The 22,703-nt window shown below is 36.6% G+C and overlaps 1 protein-coding gene across 2 annotated transcripts in view; it reads right to left on the bottom strand.

Annotated features, from left to right (window-relative positions):
• Positions 1-491: 491 nt before the first annotated feature.
• MYOM2 (myomesin 2) overlaps positions 492-22,703 on the bottom strand; it is an 81,140-nt gene continuing 58,928 nt past the window's right edge. For both annotated transcript variants that reach the window (XM_074861692.1, XM_074861693.1), the window contains 12 exons: positions 21,029-21,173; positions 20,864-20,923; positions 19,305-19,372; positions 15,457-15,570; positions 13,997-14,084; positions 10,607-10,645; positions 9,826-9,931; positions 7,052-7,215; positions 6,681-6,717; positions 6,533-6,555; positions 5,631-5,686; positions 492-1,573 (listed from right to left, as the gene is read on the bottom strand). In XM_074861692.1, coding sequence (XP_074717793.1) covers positions 1,232-1,573; positions 5,631-5,686; positions 6,533-6,555; positions 6,681-6,717; positions 7,052-7,215; positions 9,826-9,931; positions 10,607-10,645; positions 13,997-14,084; positions 15,457-15,570; positions 19,305-19,372; positions 20,864-20,923; positions 21,029-21,173 — 1,242 coding nt within the window. In that variant the 3' untranslated portion in view covers positions 492-1,231. The remainder of the gene's footprint in view (positions 1,574-5,630; positions 5,687-6,532; positions 6,556-6,680; positions 6,718-7,051; positions 7,216-9,825; positions 9,932-10,606; positions 10,646-13,996; positions 14,085-15,456; positions 15,571-19,304; positions 19,373-20,863; positions 20,924-21,028; positions 21,174-22,703) is intronic.

Raw genomic sequence — 22,703 nt, 5'->3', positions numbered from 1 at the left:
CTCCCCTGTCTCCCACAGTGCTCCCTTTTATTTGCATTTATCCAAGAGACTGGGAGAAGACACAAGAGAGGAGGGCTGCATCCAGGGTGTTTTTATCACCAATGTTACTTACCATTAAAACAACTCCTTGCTGGAAGCTGTTTAGCGAATTACAAAGGTTCATCTCGGTAGATGGACTTTCATTGAACAGGGAATCTGATCTGAAAAATCCAGAGCTGTAAACACAGAGCTGTGTTGTATGACAGATATGTGAGTAATCTCACTGAAGCTCATTCTATTTGAATGTTTCATGATAAGCATACATTGAAATGTTTGCCTAGCAGAACATCACCCATGGAAGAGTTCTGTTGTTCATTTTGGATAGAGGAGAATCAAAGACATAAGTAGCTTAAGTGGCTGAATTGTATACACGTATTTTGGTACCAGTTTAAGCTTGCATCTTGACCTGTATCGTAAAGAGTAAAATTAATGTCACAAGTGCCACCAGTGGCTGTGATTAACCATAATTTGCATTCTTTATTGAAAGTCGATAGTCTGCATGCTACCAGCTGTGAAATTGTGCAATAAGCAATAATTAAACAATGAAAGAGAGTAAACAGAACTAGTTAGGTGTGATTTAGAGCAGTGAGTAGCAAAGGTGACTTTTAAAGTTTTATTAGCACAGAGCAAGAAAAACAAAATACAACCTATGCTTCAATGAGTAAACAGTGAACATTCGTACAAGTCTACCAAAGATAAAGTCACACTATGAAACAACAGTATCACTGCTAAATAGAGGCTACCTGCTCGACTTACAGGATCAGAGGCTTCAAAGCCAAAGGGACTGTGTGTGGAACAAAGCAGGAACCATCTCTGAATATGTATCTAACTGCAATTCACTACCTTTACTAATGGGACATTTGTTCTCAGAGGGTTGTTGGGTTGTCTGGGTTTTTTGCAGAGAATTGGGGAGGGTGGAAATGGAGGTTTTGTGTAGGTTTGTGCAACTTGCCATTGCATATGGAAACCTCTGAAAGGCATTTGGCTTTTTGCTATTTGCCAGTCCCACCCTAGTACATGTATTCAAGATGAGATTGTTGGAAATGTGGACAGCACCATAGCACAGCTACCTCCCTGAAGCAAATCCCTAAAAGCTCACTTTCCCTTTGGATATTACCAATTAGTTATGTATGGGAACACCTCAACTACAGCTCATGTATTCTATTTTGTTTGTCAAACATAGTGTCAAGCTTTACTTATTGGATTTTGCCTTGCCCTCAGGTTTGAGGACTTCTTCTGATGGTGGTATTGGCCTGGGTTTAGCAAGCTGGCCAGGCTTAATTTCAGGCATTTTTTCACCATGTCTGTACACACTTACAGTGACATCCACTGTTTCCCCGCCATACTTGTTCTTGACATGAATGCTATATTTGCCTGAGTCTTCTGAGGTCACTCCCTTGATTGTTAAACTGGCATATTTCCCTTGTTCCAGTGAAAACACATAGTGCTCATTAAATTCAAACACTTTGTCATTCTTGAACCAAACCACTTCGGGGTCAGGATTTCCAAATACAGTACAAGTCAGATTCAGCGTCTGAAGGAGAAAAAGAGAAGTAATTTTGAGGATAAGTCAGGTTGGTTTAACCAGAATATTCTCAGTATTGCTTTCAGGCACTTCTTATTCCTAGTTAATTAAAGTAAGGCAGGTTTTTGAGGACTGAAAAGTAGAGTTCCTAATATTTTTTTTTCTTTGATTCAGTCTTTCTACCATCTTACCAATGACTGTTATGCAGTAATAGCCACAGGGTAACAATGTCTGAAGATGGTAAGTTGGACTGTCACTGCAATCCTGCCTGCAGGAGACTCCTGACAACCCATTAGTCTGACATGAGGTTCAGGCAATGATAGGTTTAAAAACATCCTTGAAGTTTCCCCGTACACAGCGGGGAGGAGAACTGAGCAAATCTTTTCTGACCGAGGCCTTCTGAGGTTATTGCTTGAGATGATAAAAAAAAAATAAATATATATCACTTAAAAATTGAGTACATAACATGAATCATTAGACATTGATTCTAGATGCTGCTGACTAGTAAAATGGAAATATTTCATGAAGAATAAATAATACATAGATGTTATAAAAGTGTTACATGTGTGTATAGTGTATTCAGAGAACAGCTGAAATGACCTACTAGGCCATCCTGGCAGTTCAGGTATTTTCCAAGGACTGAAATGAGATTGAAGCAGCCGGTAAAATTTTTGTGGTTGTTCTTCCAAACTTTTATATAGTTACTGCTGAACCCCATTTTGAGCACCATATGTATATGTATGTGAACTTTATGTATTTATGTACAGTGATGACAGAATAAATGAAAGAATCATTTGAGAAGTTGCATTGATTAGTGCCTACTTTGTCCACCTTTGCTTGAAAATCATTCTGCCTAAAATTCTTCCCTAGATAAATAAAGTCGTCTTAAGAATTTCACGTATGCACCATTGTGTTAGGGAAAAAAAAGAAAGAAAAAAATCAACAATGAACAACCCAAACCTGATAGTTTCTACCAGAATGCCTCCTTATATTCCCTCCCCTCCATATTCCCCTTCAGGTTTCACCAAATCCTGACCCAGAGGAAGCAGAGAGAGTCTGTCTGTGTGCATACATGCATGTGTTTGTGCAATATTTTTCTTGAATGATGATGACTCTAATAGGTGCAATATATGTCAGAGAAAAAAATAAAACAGAAAGAAATTTTAAGTGATCAAAAGTTCCATATGTTCACAAATAGAAGCAGTCTTGCATACAACATGCTTCCAAATTCAGAGGGGAATGTTGAAGGAAGATTTACATGCTCTGGTTGCAACCTATTAACAACCTGAGTATGTGAGTCCTCTTAAAGAACTGGTATCATGTAGGATGTAAAGTTAACTAATAGCCTATAGGAACTAGCCTTACTGTAAAATATTTAAAGGCTTAATGATGCAAACAGAAAAATAAAATTTGGGAAATCAAACTAATGTCTAATAGCATGAGTTTAAATCTTATTGTCCATACTGTATCTCAGGCAACATTTCATGACTATTGCCCTCAAAAGTAACCTCATTTAAGAGCAATTAATAATTAATCCATAATAATTAATCGTCTTAATAGTTAATAACTTACCAGAGAACAGATATATTCCACAGTCATTTTAGATCATTTTGGCCTGTTCTAACTTATTAAATTATAGATGTGACCTAAAATGATTTATACTCTCTTAAGAAGCATTAGTAAAGCTCTGTCTTTTGTCTATATATTTGTGTAGTTATACCATTCCACTGAATGAGGAAAACTCTACGCTTTTTTTTTTTTGTATAGCTAACTTCTCACACTTGTACTTAACCAACTCTTTCATTGTACATGTTCATATTTAATTTAGAGGTGATTTTAAATCTCGTGATCCATTTTGTTTTGCATGATTTCAGGAATCAGAGATTTTCTCTTCACACATTCAGTTATTTAATCCTCACATGATTAAGTCTCCTTTGAAGCCTTTTACTTCTGGAAATGCACTATGTAGTATTTCCTTAATTTGAGGTTGTAGTTTTTAGGGCATGATTATATGAAGAAACTGCAGCTAGTCTGTGCATGCAGTCAGGGGTGACTTCACCAAGCTGTTTCCTTACAGTTAGACTATTTTAAGGTGTTGGTCATAGAGTGACTTACACCTAACCTCCTAAAAGACTAGCTTTCTTGTTGTAAAGTGCCTCTGTCTATCACAATAAGAAGGCACCTCATGTGAACACCCATTAGAGACAAAGGAAGGAATGAGCCAAGAGGAAAATCATCTGTCTGGTCCAGAGTTAAGCAGCTTTAAGCAGCCACTGCAAGGACCACATTTTCCCCATCTTTCTAAAGACACTGCTCCTGATATCCACAAAATAGCCAAGTACACAGAAAGTTGGAATAGTTGTATGCAACCTCTTACTCCGGTGATAAGACAGTTTTCACACAGAGCAACACAGATGATGTCTCTGAAGATGCACTTCATACAAGAGACATAAACAACCTGATCAACATGCTTTTGATAGCCAGCAGATGGTAAGAGTCACATTGGCTCATGAGCTGATCTGCTATAGTCACTCAGAATGAAAGTCCATCTAGCTCTTTTAGAGGTCAAAAGCAACTGCTTAAGAAAGTATACAAAAATGCAGAGGATGAATAGTGTGATCCTATTCCCAGTATGCCTTCCTGCTTTCCACAATTTGATGGCTTTTAAACTGGTTATAAGCATAAATTTTATCGAGAACATTGTATTTAATGGCCCCTGCTGGACTTCCTTTCATGATATTGCCTATTTTCTTTTTTGGACCCAAATCTATTTTCACCTAAAGTACTAAGGCACAAATTAATTATGAACCACTTGAAAAAAAAAAATCCTTTTGGTTCTTTAAAGCCATGTAATGACCATGTAATTAGACATTCCCTAGTTCTTGTGCTGTGAGAAGTACTCGAGAATAATTTCCAAGTTCCTCCACTGCACCATGCACAATACTGATTTCTTTTTTTTTTTTTACCCTGTTCTCCTTCAATAATTTTTCATCCCAGATTGAAGACCTAGTTCCTCCCCATAGGGAAGGACAGGGCGCCCAAGAGAAGAAGATTTGCTTCAGGAAAAAGAGACAAGAATTTGCTGTCTGAGTGGGAAGGCTGAAAAAAGTTTGTTTTTCCTGGACTGAAGGCTTGGGTGTCTGGAGTCTGGAACTCTCCCCCAGGATGGAGAGACCGAGTTCCAGTACTTCCTTGCACCTGTAAGGCCTAACAGCAGCTCAGACTAATAGTCTTCTCCTTCTGTCTTAGTACCCACAGAGTTTGGGCTGAGGTTGCATGAGATCCCCCTCCACCATGACAAAAATCCCAGTGAGGGACAATCAGTCAGAATAATGAAATTTCATCTCCACCACTCAATCTGACCTAGGAAGGGACTTTGCAAAGATTTACCAATTCTGACTTTGTATCTGGGCGTTTAGTTATTACTGATGTCAAAAAAATAAGTGTATTCACTAGCCTTCCATCTCCCATAATTATATATTGTAATGGGGCTATCTGCCAATATATAAGAAGAGGGGAGAGTTTAGCTCCTTGGCTCAGGTAGGTCCTTTACCCTTCTTTACTCCTACCAGCCATAACAGTCTATGTCTGGCATGCTGGAGAATGGGACCTATTTTCTGTTTCTATTATACTGGCTCTCAGACAGCGGCTGCTTCCTCCTGCCTCTTTAGTTTCTTCTACAGAGCAGGAGTGCACTCTCCCCTTGAACTGCTCTACTCAGTACACAGAGCTGAAAGCCAGCCCAGATTTGATTATGCAGTTAACTCCAAGATTAACTCCAAGACTCTATAATCAGCACAAGACCAGCTCCTCTTGAGGCTGACCTTGCTTGCCTAAATGATCTGAATCAGTCTGTATAGTCAGTTTATGGTACCTGTGCTCACTTAGAATTCACATGTGTCTCAAATAAATGAGACAATAATAAATAAAATGAAATAAAATAAGTGGTTTAAAATATTCTCCTTCTGCTTACAGCTTCTACAAAATCATCTGCATTCCCTCCCTTTTGCTGTTAAAGCAAAACTCTCACCAGTCAGCATGACTTGTTGGCAAAAACTGTTCTTACCTTCCCATCCATTATAGTAACGACATCAGGCAAACCACCAATGACTTTACCACGATCTAGGAGTTAAAGAAAAATATGTGGACCATGTGAAGCTTAGACCTCAAAATTACTCATTTCTCAATGATTTTATAACTTGGTGATATATTAGTCACAGCTTTTGTTTGCACTTATCTTTAAAAAACCTGTAGTACCTCATTAATTAAATGTAAAATAATACAGTTTTTATGATATTCTGTGCTATATCTTTTAAATATATATTTTATGTTCCCTTCAGATTTTTTAGCAGGGATTGTGCTATAATGGTCTAAATTGATACACTTAACAATCTTGAAGCTACTCCTGAGCTTGACAATTTGTGCTTTGGGCACAGAGCAAAGCAAGGAGGATGCTTTTAGCATGTTGGTGGTATCTAAGATCTAAGGAAAATTTGTTCTGCCATGCTCTTTGTGGGCAGAAACATCTTGTCATTACTAGGGGAATTAATATCAAAGTACCAGAATTCCTACAGCTCCTAACAGTAACAAACTTTCCCACTGTCTGTGTCTCAGCAAGCACTGCCCAACAGGCATTAGCAGGTAATTTTTAACTTAATAGGTAGATCCCAATATTCAGTGTCAACAGCAGCTTTCAGAGTCAACACCTCCTTATATGACACCCAGAAGCTGACACCTCACAAAACCTCTGCAGACACAAGAAGATACAGTGGAGGCTTGCAAAAGGTGTAAAACTTTTAGTGGGTTTTCATTGGAATTAAAAACAAATCCACAAATTACTATTATTATTGCAGTATTATATACTGACATGGGATTTCTGCAGCCACAGAACTCTGAAAACTATGGCAGCATAAGAGAACACTAGACTACATTGCAGAACACCTTTGATAAAATGTAAAATAAACTTACTCTTCTCAGCAAAAGCAGCTGCCCTAAAATGGTTGAGGAAGAGAGAAAGAGAAATATATGTTATTAATAAAGTTATTAATGAAATACTTTTTCTGTAAGTAAAGACACTGTTGTTACAGCATTAAAATGCAAAAGACGTAGCACTTACTTGAGTCGCTGGAATTCTGCATATGCATCATCGAAAGCTGTAACAAAAGAATTGAGAGAGTTATTGTCCATGAACATAACTTGCACTTGGGGCTTGGTGTAAACATATAAACACATATCCATGTTAAAGCTCTTTTAAAACCCATACAGGGTTACACAGTAACAAAATAGGGAAAACAAACCCCTGAAACCCAATGCCACTGGTGGTGAAAACAGATATAAGACTAAAAAGATCATAACAGTTATGCAATTAAACTACAAATGGTTCTGACCAAAGGTTTTCTTTTTTTATTGTCATTCCTCTGGTTATTGCCAGTAAATTCTGTTTAATCTATGAAAAGACACGATATAAGTATGGTCTTATAAATATACCTTGCCCAGACAGATCAAGTGTGCGTTTGTAGGATTCCTTGTCACCAAAGATTTCAAAGGTGTAGTTCCCCTTATCCTTTTCAGTGGGTTCACTTATTTGCAGCCAGGCAACATCCTCTCCACCTCCAATCTTCATCTTTTCACCAGAAGAAATCTTAGAATCCCTGGAAAAAATGAATAGAAATGAATTGAACATTCTTTTCAATGTATATTTTCCATAGGATATCATCTATAAAAAGTTACAAAGGATAATGTACTATTCCTAAATTACAGATAAATTGCAACTAATGAGAGCAATTTCCCAGAAGATTCTTATCTTTCTAGTGGGGGTATAAAACACATTGGAACCATTAGCTTGAGCTTTCATTACAAAGATTAGTTTGTTCACCCTCTTCTCATTCTCCTTCTCTCCACATACATGATTACCTGTGTTTATATGCACATACATGTCTATAAGCGAAAATGGTTCATGACTTTAGAGCTTTGTACACTTCATACACACTAATGTAGAATGAATCAGAATATTAAACTAGAGGCAAATAACCTTTTCTGATGAGGAAAAAAATCTTTACCTTTCATTAGCTTCAAAAATCAATTAAGAAAACAATAAAAGATTTGGATAGAATTCATTATACTTGCATCAAGTCTAAAACACCTTTGGGTTTTTTTAAGAACAAGACAAGAAGCAAATTTCCTAAGTACAGATAATTAATAAACAGATCTTTAAAAAACAGTGGCATTATATTGACTTCCTAAGCTAGAATATAAGAAATACCCTACTGATTCAGATCAGAGATTCTTCTGGTCCATAATCTGTCATGAAGAGTGAAAATAGAAGAAGCTTTTTAATGAGAGCATGCAAACCCAACCACTTTCAATGATCTGAAGAGAAGTTTCCTGTTTCACTCAGTAACTAAAGAAATAGTTCTTTTCATCCTTCCTCCTCAAGCATCTTTAGCTGGAATTTTTAATAGTTGAAGTCAGCATTAGCTTCTCTTTGATCAGTTATTTTATTTGCCCAGACAGGGCTGCTTTGCCTTCATAGCTAGAGAGTTAGATAGGGAAAATAAATTTTTACTATTTCCCATTCTGTAGGTTGCCTACATCAAATTCAGCATACCAAATTAGATACCTGGATAGAAACTACTATATATTAGAAAATACTACATATAATATTCCCCACTGTGCCATGAGTGGATGATGCATGCTGGCTTTAGGACTTGTATTATGTTCCCTGCTATGCAGTATAGTGGATAATTCAAAGCTAGCTAGAAATTTACATGGTATGTTTCATGATGTGCAGGCAACGGTAGAAAAACATGGGTTGTCTAGTCTTTCATCTTTTCCAAGACAAATTTTCCTAGAACACCATTTAAAAGAGCAGGAGGTTTGGAGAGGCAAGGGGAGGTTGGTTTGTTTGGTTTAGTCTTTGTTTTAGCTTTAACAACTCTGGTTTATAATCCTTGTATTCATGGAAGAATTGAAATTTTATTTGCTCAAAATCTGTGTTCAATGATCTTCAAGATAGTCAATGTGTAAGACATTATCAAATCTGAAATATTAGAGTGGGGAGAGGGGTCTATATGTAAATATAAATATGCACACTGATATTTCCTTATTAGCCACATAGCATTCTCTAGTTTTATATTTCTATGAACTGGATGGTGGAATGGACTAAGTCACTTTCAAAACTCAAGCAGATATAGGTAAAAGGCAGAGGCAAAAAAATTTTTTTTTTCCATTTCTATCATATTAGCAACACATTTACTGAAAGAAGGAGCAGAACTTACTGAATACAAAGCCTGAGTTACAAATACAGCCGCACACCCGTGCAGAAGTGCTCTTGAACTCCATGAACCTGATGATCACTGACACTTTCCTTGTGTTTCTGTCTTCATAGAAATCAAGGGCTGGACAGCATTACAAAACTAGGACAACATGCTGATAAGCCAGCCTTTTCCTGTCCAAGTCAGACCAGTTCACTGTGTGTTATCTTTGTAAACCATCAAAGAATGTGAAAGTTGAAACCACTTGAAGAGTTTTAAAATTCTTCCAAACCTTACCTGTGGTTTCAAACACATGAGGGCCTGACATAGCAAAACATTTGAGCATACATTTAACTGTAAATACACAGATCAATAGAGTGCCTCCAAAGTCAAAGATTAATGTAACATGAGGGTGGAAATCTATTGGGAACTTTAAAGATAATTTCTGGTCATATTCTCAGCTCTGAGGGTTATTCTCAAAGTATGGTGTGCTCCATTTAATATCTTTTCAAAGAAAAGAAACAGAATTAAAATATTTTGGGTTACTTAAGACTGTATCAGTTTGGGAAAAAAAAAAATTCCTTTCTTAATACAGGCTTTTATTAAACTTTGAGAGCAGATCCTTGGTATTCACCTAGTACTGGAGGAGAATTTCACTCATTTAAAGAAAAAGGCAGCCCTGAATAGAAAACTATGCTCAAGCATTTATGTCTTTGAACCAAACAGATAATATAGTGGAAGACAAACCATCTTGTGTTGAATAAGAGGCTGGAATACTGTAGATACTTTTTTTCCTAGCTATTACATCCCTCTTGATATGTGGTGGACAAGCCTGTTAATATTTATTTTTCTTTATGTACTATCTATGTGAAAAGAGAATATGAAGTGCTGGAAAGAGAAATTCATTAATGTGGTCCAGTTACTAAATGAATGCCACAGAATAGTAAATATTAAATCATAAAGATGGCATTTTTTCTCTAACAAAATTGAAAAAATATTCTCATCTACCTGTGAGACCAGTTGACTTTCATTTCTTCATTGTAGTACTTCAAGAAACACTGGAGCCTTATTCCTTCCTCAGTACAAAGGATCTTCAGTGGAGAGGCTGACTTACCTATGTAAAATAGAATATACGTAGATCAAACAGCAGAGTGGAATGAATAGGAAACAGTTAAATGGACTACTTGTACAGTCAGGACAAAAAAATTCAGAATCTGATCCATGATTCTCAACTACCACAATGAAACAATGGTTCACGTCTCTCAACGGAGATCTGATTTATATCAGGTGAAAGTTCATTATAAGTTTGTGGATTTATTGTCATATACAAGCATTATGACTAGCAAGATCCATTGTGAAATAATAACCTCACCATGTAATTTCTGTGAAAGAATAGTGTCATGATTCTAATTGCACAGAAATTTTATTCTTATGCAACCCCTCTTCTTTCAGAGGAATGACTCCCAGCTTCTCACTGTGAGCAGGATCAGAATCTCTTTCTTTCTGTATCAAGGTTGACTTACTAATGGGAAGTAGGAAGAAAATTATTGCTATGACACTGTCACAGTATCTAAAACAAACAAACCAGGTGAAATAATACTTTGTTCCTTTTTAATAGTGTCAATTAGCAAGGTCAACTGCCTATTCAGAAACTTAATAACATGTCCATAATAATATAAGCATTATGACTCCCAGAGATATCCCACTTAAAACAAAAATTGTCTGCCTCGGGCTCAGATGACTTTAACATTAAAAACCTACATGAAAATCCAAGACAGCATTTACTTACCACTGACTCCACTCAATGCCAGAATTATATCATCATAGACTGAAGAAAAAGAAAAAAAAAAAAGGAAAATGTACCATCAAAATTCAATCAGAATATAGTTCTTTTATGTTCAGTTTAATTAAAGCAATATGGGAATCTTCACATCCTTAGGCAAAGAAAACCATTAAAATTGCAACAGGTGTATGAGACAAATTTGAGACTGTGTACAGCATATGAATTCTGTGCTGTGTCACTCAGTACCTCTGCTGCATGTGGAGTCAGTCATCTGCTGTCAAATCTTCGTCTTTGTATCCCTCAGGCCAGAAACAATAAAAGGTCATTAAAACTGGGTAGTTCACAGTCAAAGAAGAGTGCACAGCGGAAAGAGAAATTATCACATTCTAGGTGAAAATAGTTTTCACCTGCTACCTATAGGATGTCATTTGACAAATGAAAACCCTTCTATCAAGTGAAAGAAACCAGGTATCATATCAAGCTTTTGAAATATCACAGAGCTGATGGGTTTGCAGATGGGGAGAACCCTGGAAACAAGGGCAGAAGAGTGGGGAACTCTCATAGCAGAAGAATCCTATTCAATGTCACTGTAGAAGATGGAAAGATAGAAAGAAAGAAGCACCATAATCTGAAGAATGTATATTCAAGGCTGAGGAAATTTTATTAATAGGGAAAACAGCAAAATGCGTGAAGTTCAGAAAATACTACTTGTATATTTGGTCTGTATTGATCTGTATCTGCACATTTTTTGTCTCTGCTAAAATAAATTGTGATTCAATTCTGTAACCCTCTACAAAATCCAGTATGCTTCTACTGGCATGTTGACATGAGGACACAGATTGCATACTATATATAAATTACATTACATATGTCTGGGAAACTGGGGTTATATTACCTATACTGTCTAAATGTGATGTTTTTTCTGAAAGAATAATGGACAGAATTTATACAGAAGAAGAATGCCTGAGAGACTATCAAGTGATGATACAACCTTCCAAGGTAAACCACAGCTTAAGAACTCAGTCTGATATTCATCTTTTCCTCTTATTTCAGGTACTTTCCCAACCTGCTGAAAAAATGTTAAGATCTTTGGTAAACTGAGTTAATTTTTGAACATGTCTTTCTCATTCTATTAGGACACAGCAAAAATATTCACTATTTGGGTCAAATACATGCAGATGGGATGAATCCAGTTTCACTTTGGCCTAGCTGGTGGGACCTAAGCAAAGAAACCCAAGGAAGCTCTCTCTATCAAAGCTGAGTGAAAATCATTTATGCTGGCAACAGATCAGTCTTTCCTATAGAATCAGAAGTAAACTAACATTTTTTTTTATTGAACAAATTTAAATATACATAGAGCAGTTCACTGTGATATCTGATAACATATGAAATTTTAAATGCCTATCACTGATGCATTTTAGAGTAGATCCTCTTACCCTTATTGGCATTTATATTCATTTGAATGCCAGTGCACACTGAGCTTGAACTAACCTGCCCATACAGTATGCAGTCTTCCAGGCCCCATTCATGTTAAACTTTTCTGTTTACCCTTTATGTTTCAAGGCTAACTCCACCATTTACGAGATCCGCTGTTTGGTTTAACACTGCAGTTCTTGTAGTTTTCCTGGTTGACCTTTTCAAAGCCTCCTGGACCCACTGAATTAGATACTGTGAGTTCTTTAAATAGGCATTTCACTCTACATTTCCAGCACAGCACAGTCTTGTCATACCTGGATTATAGTCTCTGGAAGCTAGCAGGGCCCCTGACCATAAGATGGAGAACTACTCTACTTTTTGTTTATTCCAGTGGTCAGGATACTGCTTACTTGAAAATCCATAGACTAAGGGAATGATATCTGTGTATATATCAAAGGACAGCAAGGGAGGACGTGGTTAATGAAGATGTATTGGATAGCGTGGGACCTGAGCATGACATAAATGGTAACAAGTAAGGCTCAGAGATTGTACTGGTTTTGGCTAGGATGAATAGTTTTCTTCATAACAGCTTGTATGGTGCTGTGTTTCGGATTTGTGACTTAAACAGTATTGATAACACAGGGATGTTTCAGCTATTGCTGAGCAGTGGTTGCACAGCATGAAGGTCTTTTATTTCTGTTCCTCACACCACCCCACCAGCAAGTAGGATGTGGGTGCATAAGGAGTTTGGAGGGGACACAACTGGGACGGCTGACCCCACCTGACCAAAGGGATGTCCCAGACCATATGATGTAATCAAAGGAATAAAAGCTAGGGGGAGAAGAAGGAAGGCAGGGACATTCAAGAGTTATGGCATTGGTCTTTCCAAGTCACCGTTATGCATGATGGAGCCCTGTTTTTCTGGAGATGGCTGAACACTTGCCTGCCAATCAGAAACAGTGAATTAACTCCTTATTTTGCTTTTCCTCCATGCACAGCTTTTGCTTTACCTATTAACCTATCTTTATCTCAATCCATGAGTTTTATCACTTTTCCCCTTCAAGTTCTCTTCCCCATCCCTCTGAGGGAGAGTAAGTGGCTGTGTGGGGCTGAGCTGCCTACTGGAGTTAACCCACAAAGCAGTTTTACAATTTTACAATCAAAATAACTCTCAGTCCCCACTGACAGCCCCACGTCAACATATTCAGCACTTTGGTGATTTAGGGGTCTATCAAAGACATTAAAGCTTAACAAATTTGAGAGAGTGAGGTCTCTACAAAAGATCTCACATAAAAGGGAGTATCTGTCTGATTAGGAACTTACTTCATTTCTTGCCTGTCAGAGTGCTAGAGATTAATCGATACAATGCTGTCATGGTTTGAACTCGGCCAGAGGCCAATCACCACACAACCTGTTGCTTACTTCCCCCCCCCCCGCCCCCGGCACTGGTGAAATAGGGGAGGGACAAAAAAAAGAAAATTCGTAGGTTGAATAAAAAAAAAACAGTTTAGTAATAGTAACAAAACAACAGTAACAATAGTAAGTTCAAACAGGTTATACACAATGTGGTTGCTCACCACCTGGCAACCGGCACACAGCCTGCCCCCAGCAGCGATCCCGACCACACCAAAGATCCCACCACACCAACCAGAAAGGAGAGCAGGTGCCTCCTTTATGTACTGAACATGACATCACATGTTATGGAATGCTCCAATGACTGATCTGGGTCTGGCCCTCCAGCTGTGCTCTCTCTCAGCCCAAGAAAAGTTAACCCTATCCTGACCAAAACCAGGACAAATGCCCAGTGTCGTCCCTCCCAAACTGGCGATCTGCACTTCAGGCCTCTATAACATAAGAAGAGAACTGAAATGCAAGGGACTCCAAAAATATTTACTAACTTGCCATTTGCAAGGATAGATCATTAACACCCCTTGAGAACATGTGGTGATCATTATTTCAAAATAGTAAACCAAATATTACCTTTTCCTGATAATTCAAGAGTAGATACATCATGACCTCTGTCATCTGATAGTGTTGCCTTATAAACTCCTTCATCTTTGCGAGACAGCTACAAGGAAAACACAAGATGTTTACTGACAGACTTAATAATAGTACATTTCCTCAATCCCTGCACTATTTTCTAAATCAAAAAAACATACATTGTACTGCATTCTGCTTAAATAATCTTATCAGAACTGAGATGGAAACTATGAATGGCTTGTACATGCCTTTTTATGGAGCTGTAGTTAGTTCTTAAGCCTAAAACATCTTCTGATTTCAGTTCAACTGCCTTGAGAAATTGTATTTTTTCTCTTGTTCCAAAAAGACAAACAGGATTGATCATGTTCAGTAGAAATTACAAGTAACATAGTAAGATGTAACAGAGGGCAACTTCAACCCACACAAACTTTAGAAATGCAATTTTTCTTCAACCAAAACAGGTTTTTTGGCTCAGTCTATGTAAAACATAACAATAGATCTTTAACTGTCCAAATATCAACTCAGTAGCTTTCATTCAAGCAGCAGCTGTAGTCAGATTATATCTATGCTAAGTAAATAATTAAGTCATTACCCTTGGAGAGTTTACATTCTAAAATCTAACACAGTGATACTGCATTAAAGGCAATAGGGGGTTTTGGTTTGGGTGTTTTTATTTTAATATATATTTTAAACCTGAAGGAAAATATATAAATAATATAAATAGATAATTATTATAGATTGGAGGCTATTTAATTGAGTCTTAGACTTATACAAGTCCACAAGCAAGTATATCATAGTAGAAGCATCATATAATTGAATGACAAGTAACAAGAGCACTTAAAAAAAAGCAGAAACCACCCTCCCTAAAAAAGTCTGCTCAGGAAAAATGAAGCCACTGGAAAGTCAGTATCCTCTTGCAAGGGAAATGAAGGAAGGAAATCAGAAGAATATGAAACTAATAAATAAAATAAATCAATTAAATGGAATGCACATTATGGAAGCAGAAAAACTCGAGCTGGGGAGGTTTGGGCACTTGATGAAGGCAGCAGCTATGCAAGCTAAGGCTTCAGACACAAGTTGGGTTATCCTGTTTGCATAAAGATAAATCTTAAGAAGCCATATAACTCAAAACTATTCATTTTAGGCAATAAAACTGAAACACTGTCAGAAATGAGGTGCTTCAACAAACTGAAAAAATAAGGAGAAATAAGAAAGAACAAGATAGAGTTCACCTAAAGATGCTGAATTCAGCAACTTAAGTATGAACTCTCTGAGCTGATAACAAAAACAGATACTCTTTTACTAGCATTAGTTACTCATCAGCTATTTGAAGAGAGGCAATTATGCTTTTTCTTAAAATGGTTCACAGAAATCATGATAGCTGGTTTAGTGCTCTGCCTGGCAAATCTATAGTATGTCAAGCAGAAGCTGTCATTTCTAATCAGTAGGTGATACCATACCCTGGGAATACTGAGGTGACATTCTCCTTTCTGCAGATCAGGCACCTCATCAATGTCAATCCCAGAACCATCCTTATACCACTTGAAAATGGTCTCCTTCTTTGAGTTCGCAACCTGTACAACAGAAAAGGCACATAAGCCTGGCTATGGCCTGAAGAAAGGTATCACACTGTAGGTAGTCACACAGGTACTTTCAACATGAGAAGCCAATTTCTTTATAACATGTGTCAAATAAAGCTAAGTAAAAACCAATTTCAACCAAGCCCTACTAAGAAAGCCTTAGTCCTACTGTATTTATTTGCAGCACAGATCAGAAGTATACAGCTTACAGCTTTAGAGCCCTGTCAATTCCTTAAGGGCAATTCTGTCAATCTCTTCCTTTAAAGGGTTTTGCACCCTTGCTATGTGGTTGTAGTTTGTCTAGCGATATCTATGAGAAGTATCTTTGAAATTAGAGCCGCCAAACTCTTCTCTTTTTGTTTTTGCTATGTGCCTCCAGAGAGCTATAACACAGAACCTGGACCCTATCTTAGAGAGTCTTCATACAACTTGCAGATTTTTCCGTTAGCTAAGCAATGTCTTTCAGAGCTAAATTGCAGAGAGCAACTGAAATTACTGCTCTGAAAGCATCTGAGGCTTCAAAATTGTGAGCTGCACCAGAAAACCTTTTTTTCTACTACATTGTGTCGTATGAGAAGTACAAAGACTTGAGTAATACTACAAATTGCAGTCTCTCCCAACACAAAGGGGCTTAACAACACAGTGAAAACGCAGAGAAGTGGCTTGAAAGCTAGAATTTTGCTGCAGTAGCAGCAACTCATCTAAGCAATGCCTAAATAGACCACAGCTATACCTCAAGTACTGCTATAATTTTGAAATATAAATTGTGCATTTGTGATGCTTAAAATATCATTGGATGAATAACCTCAAACTGTGAATTCAAAGAAGCTGAAAGCCTAGGTCTTTTTAGAAGCCGTGGCAATATATTTTGGTTTTGTCCCTTTCAGAAACACTATGGTTTATTTGACGTCACTATCCTCACACCCTTCTAAAAATCACAAAAATGCAATGGCATTTCAGTGTGTAGCCCGAATTCCCAGTCAGTGTGTCTTTGGTAGAAGAACAGAGCTGGCAGGACATTTCTCAGTCCCCAGGCAGTTGCTTTAAAAAACAACTGAACAAATGGATAGAGGGCAGCCCAGAAGTTAATACAGACCTGCAGTAGTTTTCAAGTGGCTTGCCTGGAGGAAAAAACATGCACCAATCTCTAACCCTTTCACATTAGAGAAGTCATTCCATAGATGAACAGCTCTATGAAAGCTCACTATAGAGGTGACTAGACAAATAGGAGGGCCTCCTACACTGATTCCTGGACATCTTTATAAAGCCTGCTCAAATTAATCACATATGTTGCTGCTTAACAACCAGTGTGGTTGCTATGGATCTCTGACAGAGTATTTGAGATCACAACCCAGCCCAAAGCAATGCTTTGCTTGAGAAAAGTGAGCAGCATTTCACATTTACCGGTAACTACAAAGTGGCGATTCCTGTAGTCATATGACATGAGTGGCAATTTTATTTGAACAAAGCCTGAAGGAACAAGCCTTTAATGCTTTTCAACAATTTTTCATCAAAGACTGTTAGCGCTCAATCTGACAATAAATAGACTGAGTTTCAGACACATGCAATTTGCAGTGCCAAAGTTATTTCATGTTGACATTTACTATGAAAAGTTACCTTTTTCGCTGTTTAGTGACACACCAAAAATCTTGCTAACAGACACAGTACAAATAGGAGTCAAAGTTATGCAGTTAAGCAGGTAGCTTCTGAATGTTCTGAAATTTAGAAGTACTTGAAGAAAAATGATAGTAGATGCTGGCATTTGAAGAAAAATAAACACACAATAAAAAGCAAACCATCAAATCATTCAGATGGACAAACGTCCCACTGGCATGCAGGCGCTACAATATCAAGAACAAGGTCATCAATTCCAGCTATTTCAGAATTAAATACTAAGTCAAACAAAAGTCAGTCAGGTCCAATCAGAAAATAAGTGGTACATGAGGTAACACATATTACTTTTGATATACTCTTTTATAGCACAATCTGTATTTGTTCATTATTACTGTTATGGACCTGGATCATGCAGTCAGTCCCCAGCCCTACACAAGCTTCCAGTTGGTCTGGTTTCCTAACTCCCCTACTTCATGTCATGGTCTTTCAGAAAGTCAAGGCAAAAAGTGCTCTCTTGCAGGTACTTCCTTCACATTATCCAAGGTTCTTTCAAGAGGTAAAAACACGCATGACGATTATTTTTGCGCAGGAGCACTAAACAGAGACTAGAAGAGACCTGGGCCAAGTGCTATGAGATGTCCTGGGGAGGCAGAGATTGTTCCCTGGGTGTTTTTATTACCACAGAAATGATGCAGGCCTGTCACATTTCTAACTTGAATGTCAGGTATCTGAAGTTCATAGGACAAATCTAGGCTTTATTGTTCAAACTCTTCCTATGTACAAATATCAGTTAAACAGGCATAAACAACAGTACCACATGAACCTAATGGCCAGTCACATACTAACAGTAACAGACATTATAAGGTCAATGGCATAGTTAAAATGATGAGAGTGCAAACAGCCTATATCCTAGATTTCATTTACATAAAATGTTCTGACCTTACAAACAAAAAGTACACTGGTGAAAAGCTTATAATCAGATGCTCAGCCTTTCACAGTTTCAGTGGTATAAACACTCACTGAAAAAAAAGGATAATTTCAGATTAATTTGTAGAGAATTAACACTAGTATAACTGGTTCAGCAACATTTAATTCCCCATGAGAATGAAAGGATAGCAGGGTTCATGCCTGAGGCAAATACATGTCAAGATTATAAAGTACTCCAGTGATGCATCTCAGTACCAGCAAAGGCACCGTGTTAACTAATGAGTGTTGAGCCCTAAAATGGGGGCACACAGAATGGCATCTTCACCACTCAGGTCGGTTCTGTTGGGAATAAATTGAGGTTAAAGGTCTCCTAATTAGTGAGCAGAAAAAAAAGAAGGAAAAAAATCCCACAAATGTGCATGTAAATTGCTCATAATGAACGATTCAAGCTAGTCTAATTAAAAGCCAAAAACTTATTCAAAAGAAGTGGAGAAAATTAATACAAAAGAGTCCATATTACAGGAAAAGGCAATGAAGAAGAGTTTGATGGCTGCTGAATTCAATTAACTTAGTTATTCAGACCACTAATTAGTTACTCTAGAAAAGAAACAAAAATTAAAATATATGTTTAGAATGTCACATAAAGATGTTAATAGCAGAAATTACTCTGAATTCCATACACATTAGCATTAGTTAAGATTCAAAAGTCATTAGCCAAGTATAATAAAAATCATGTTTTATAACCTTAATTCTAGAAGCTTTTATTGCATGTTTGGTTACAGTTGATTAAATAACAGACGTTTTGGTAGAGGAACCTCCAAATCGGAAAACAGAGAGGAAAGCATTTGAACTCTGTGGTTTTGTGGCTATTTTTTGAGGAAGGAAGAAGAACCACTAAGGAATGAATATTTTGTTTAAATTATTTTTATGGCTCACAATTATTCTAAAGAATTAGATTACCTAACACATTTAGAATTGTCCTGTGATTTTTTTTTTTTGTTTTAATGAAAACTACTGATGAAGAGTAGTAAGTCAGAAATTTTTATTTTAAATATTTCTAAATAATAAAAAAAGATTTTCATATGAAACTTTTAATTTTAAAAATATCAAAATCTTTCCTCACATTTTCCTACCTCAATTTTTAATCAACACATTCTAACAAAATATTTCAAGTACTATTTCCTCACCTTACAAGTAAGTAAAACTTCACATTCTTCTGTAACTTTCCAATACAAAAACTCTGAGAAGTGAGGGCCTAAGGAAGAAAACTGTCTTAATACATATGTTGTAGACTGAAGAGTATCAGAGAAATCCAGTGAAAGAAAGAAAAAGTATAACAGTTATAACATCTTTTCACTAGAACAATGAGAGTGAACTCCTCAACTACCCATGCACTAGAAGGAAAATCCTGCAGTAAGTTTTTATCATATTGACCCAGGTGTCTACAGTACATCTTAGAAACCTGAGGCCATCTCTGTGTAATGCTATTCCAAAATGCAAAATGGTGAGACAAATTAGTTTACTAAATGTATTTATGCCCAATTGCCAACTAAGCATAGGAAAGAAACAGAGTAGCTACAAACAAGTGTACAAACAGTGTATTTAATACAATAGGAACTGGAGAATAAACAAATGTATACAAACACCCAATTAAATATTCAAAGCAAAAATCCCATGACAGACATTATTTGTCCAAATTATATAAAGTTTAAAAATGTATTAAACATTACAAGCAGAACAGGAAATATTCCTTTTCCCCACTGAGGTTCCAGTCCTGCAAAAATATATATATCCTTAAGTAAATTTACTGACATACATAGCCTTTTTAAAGTTATTGTGCTTCTCAAGTCAGTGCATTTATATGATTTACTGTCTGCAGGATAACGGCCCATAATTGCAATATTCAGATCTGGAAGGTAGCAAAGTCCAACTTTCACTAAAATAATTGAGAACTGAAAGATCTTGTGAGTTTATGCTGTAAGTAGTATAATTTCTTTCCTAAATCCATTTTTAAAAAATGTACCCCCCCACCAAAAAAAAAAAAAAAAAAGTAATTATATTTTTTATGTAGAGAATCTTACCTAAGCTATTTAGAAAAAATGCTTTTAATTATTATTGTTACTTTCATCCTAAAAACCATGTGCTCGACAAGTGAAATTTACAAATCAGAGCTCAAACTAAATTTTTTAAAGATTTCACAGCAATAGAATTCTGAATTAGGTATCCAATAGTAATTTTTACTTTCAAATGCAAACAATATCAATAACAAGTATATAACAAACTCTGTAAATGTATAGCAACTTTACAACAGATATACATTTAGTTCCTGGAATTTTGCCTGGACAGAAACCATAGGATCAGATATTTACCTTCCTTGTCTGCCACTATGCTGTCTACTCTTCTGTCAATTATATTGAGATGATTTGTATGCTTAAAGGTAAACATGCTGAAATGTTTTGTTGGATCAGAGCCTACAGTAGACACACTTCTCATGAATACTGAGCAAAGATAACCTCTTGTAAGGACTCCCACTTTATTTCTCTAGTGAAAGTTCTGTCACTACTTGCATGTATCATATGACAATGTTGGAAAATAAGATCCAACAAGGGTTCAGTGTCTCCTCAAAGTGCAATATACTCATCTTGTAATGAAATCAATGGAAGTTGGAAGCTCTTAGTATTCACCAGGGATGCATCATGAGATGCAAACTGGGCCTAACATCCCCAGTCTACTCTGTCTTACTTACCTTGCTTCCTGAGAAATTCCTTTCGTTGGAGCTCAGACTCAGCCAGTACTGTCTTGAATGCTAAATTTTAGAAGAGATGAATAAAAAGTGAGTTAGTCACAAGTTACTTAAAGAGTAATTGAAGTTCATTTCTTCATCAAAGTTTCAATGTTTCAGTGAACATACCATCTCCAATGAGAACTAATGAAGACTGGTTCTTGGCCTTTCCATCTTGAATCTGTACTGTGTAGGTACCTTCATTGTCAATTGTAAATCGGTCCATCACCATTTCTATAATGCCATTTGAACGGTCACAATTTATTTTATGCCTCTGAAATAAACAAGTAATAACTTTAGTCTAATATTGTGTAAATTACTTATGATTCCCTATCAAATTAATCATGTCTTATACCCCTGCCTCCACACTCTACCTTTTCATGTTCTTTAGATTGTAAACTATGGAAACAGAGCTGTGCTTGTGTTCACTGTTGTACAACAAGATCCCAATGGTGACAGAAATCTCTGTGTGCAGCTGCATTTGGAATCCTTGAGTCATCATAAACAGCTGGTTTGGATTTAAAAATAATAGTGTATGGCACTATTCATGTTTGAAGAAGAGCCTGCACAGACAGCCTTTAGCTGCATTACAGCTTCCAGTTCAACAAGGGGTTTTGTTAGGCTGAAGCACTACTCCTAGCAGAGTCCAGAAATAGCTGGCAGTATTGTGTTTGTAGACACAAATGTGGATCTCTAAATAAATCCATCACAACAAATCCAAAAAATCATCACTACTAAATATCTCTGAGATATATGTGGCAGCTCAATACTGGATCTTAACTTCTCACTCAGAAAGTTTATTTAGGAAGGGTTTAATGATTTGCTAATGTAATGCTAGATAATTTTTTCAAAGAACACTAAGGTGAAAGACCATAAGAACAGTAACTTGTGCAAAACCAGCAAAGCTTTTGGGAACTAAAAAGAAAATAAATTCCAGCAAAATTGGAATTCTGTCAAAACATCTAGTTACTTACTAAAGTGCTTGCAAAATACCTGAAACATCAAATATTGACTTGAATTCAAAGTTGAATATACTTTTCACTGTTTGTGTCCTTTTTGTGCTTGTTTCTATTAAATATTCCAGAAAGATAAATTATTGGCAGGCATTGTCAAGGAAACAGAAAATTGCAAGCAAATATTGGACAATACTTGCAAAATAGGTGTTTTGAATATGCAGGTACTGGTTTAGATACAACTACCTTAATATCCTCTTTCATTCAGTGAGTAACAACCATGAGGACTGTGTGTTCCACTAACAGTGATGTTTGAATTTCAACTAACAAATTCCTAAAGCAAAGTAAAAATAATCCACATAAGTTACTTGTTGAAGACTTCTAAGTAACAAATGTGGCCAAGGATATTACACACTAATTGTTCTGTTCACGATGAGACAGAAAAGTAAATGTTATGATCTGGAAGGAGTTCTGTGCAGTAAATTATTATAGACCCTGTTACTGTTAAAAGAAGACACAATGCCTTATAAAGAGAATATTCTGATTAACCTTTTTATTGGATTCCAAAACTAGAAAAAGGCACCTAAAGCCACAGGTCAATAAAGTTTAAGAAAGGGGATGAAAGAAGGAAGGGAAAAAAAGCCATTAAAAATACCACTTATTAAACTCTCTGGGACCACTGCCTTAAGTGGAAGAACCTTTAAGTACTGATTCAAAATTAGTAGCAATGACCCCACAGATATATCTGCTTTAACTTTGAGGGACACCTCCTGGCCAGCCTCACGAACACGTTCTCTGTTGTATGGACAACAAGCCTGGAAGAATAGTGTAGACATAGTCAAGATGTTTAG

This window comes from Strix uralensis, chromosome 3 (genome assembly GCF_047716275.1).
Source record: "Strix uralensis isolate ZFMK-TIS-50842 chromosome 3, bStrUra1, whole genome shotgun sequence".
NCBI lineage: Eukaryota > Metazoa > Chordata > Aves > Strigiformes > Strigidae > Strix > Strix uralensis.
Note: the sequence above shows the minus strand (reverse complement) of the source record. Positions and strands in the feature narration are given on the sequence as shown.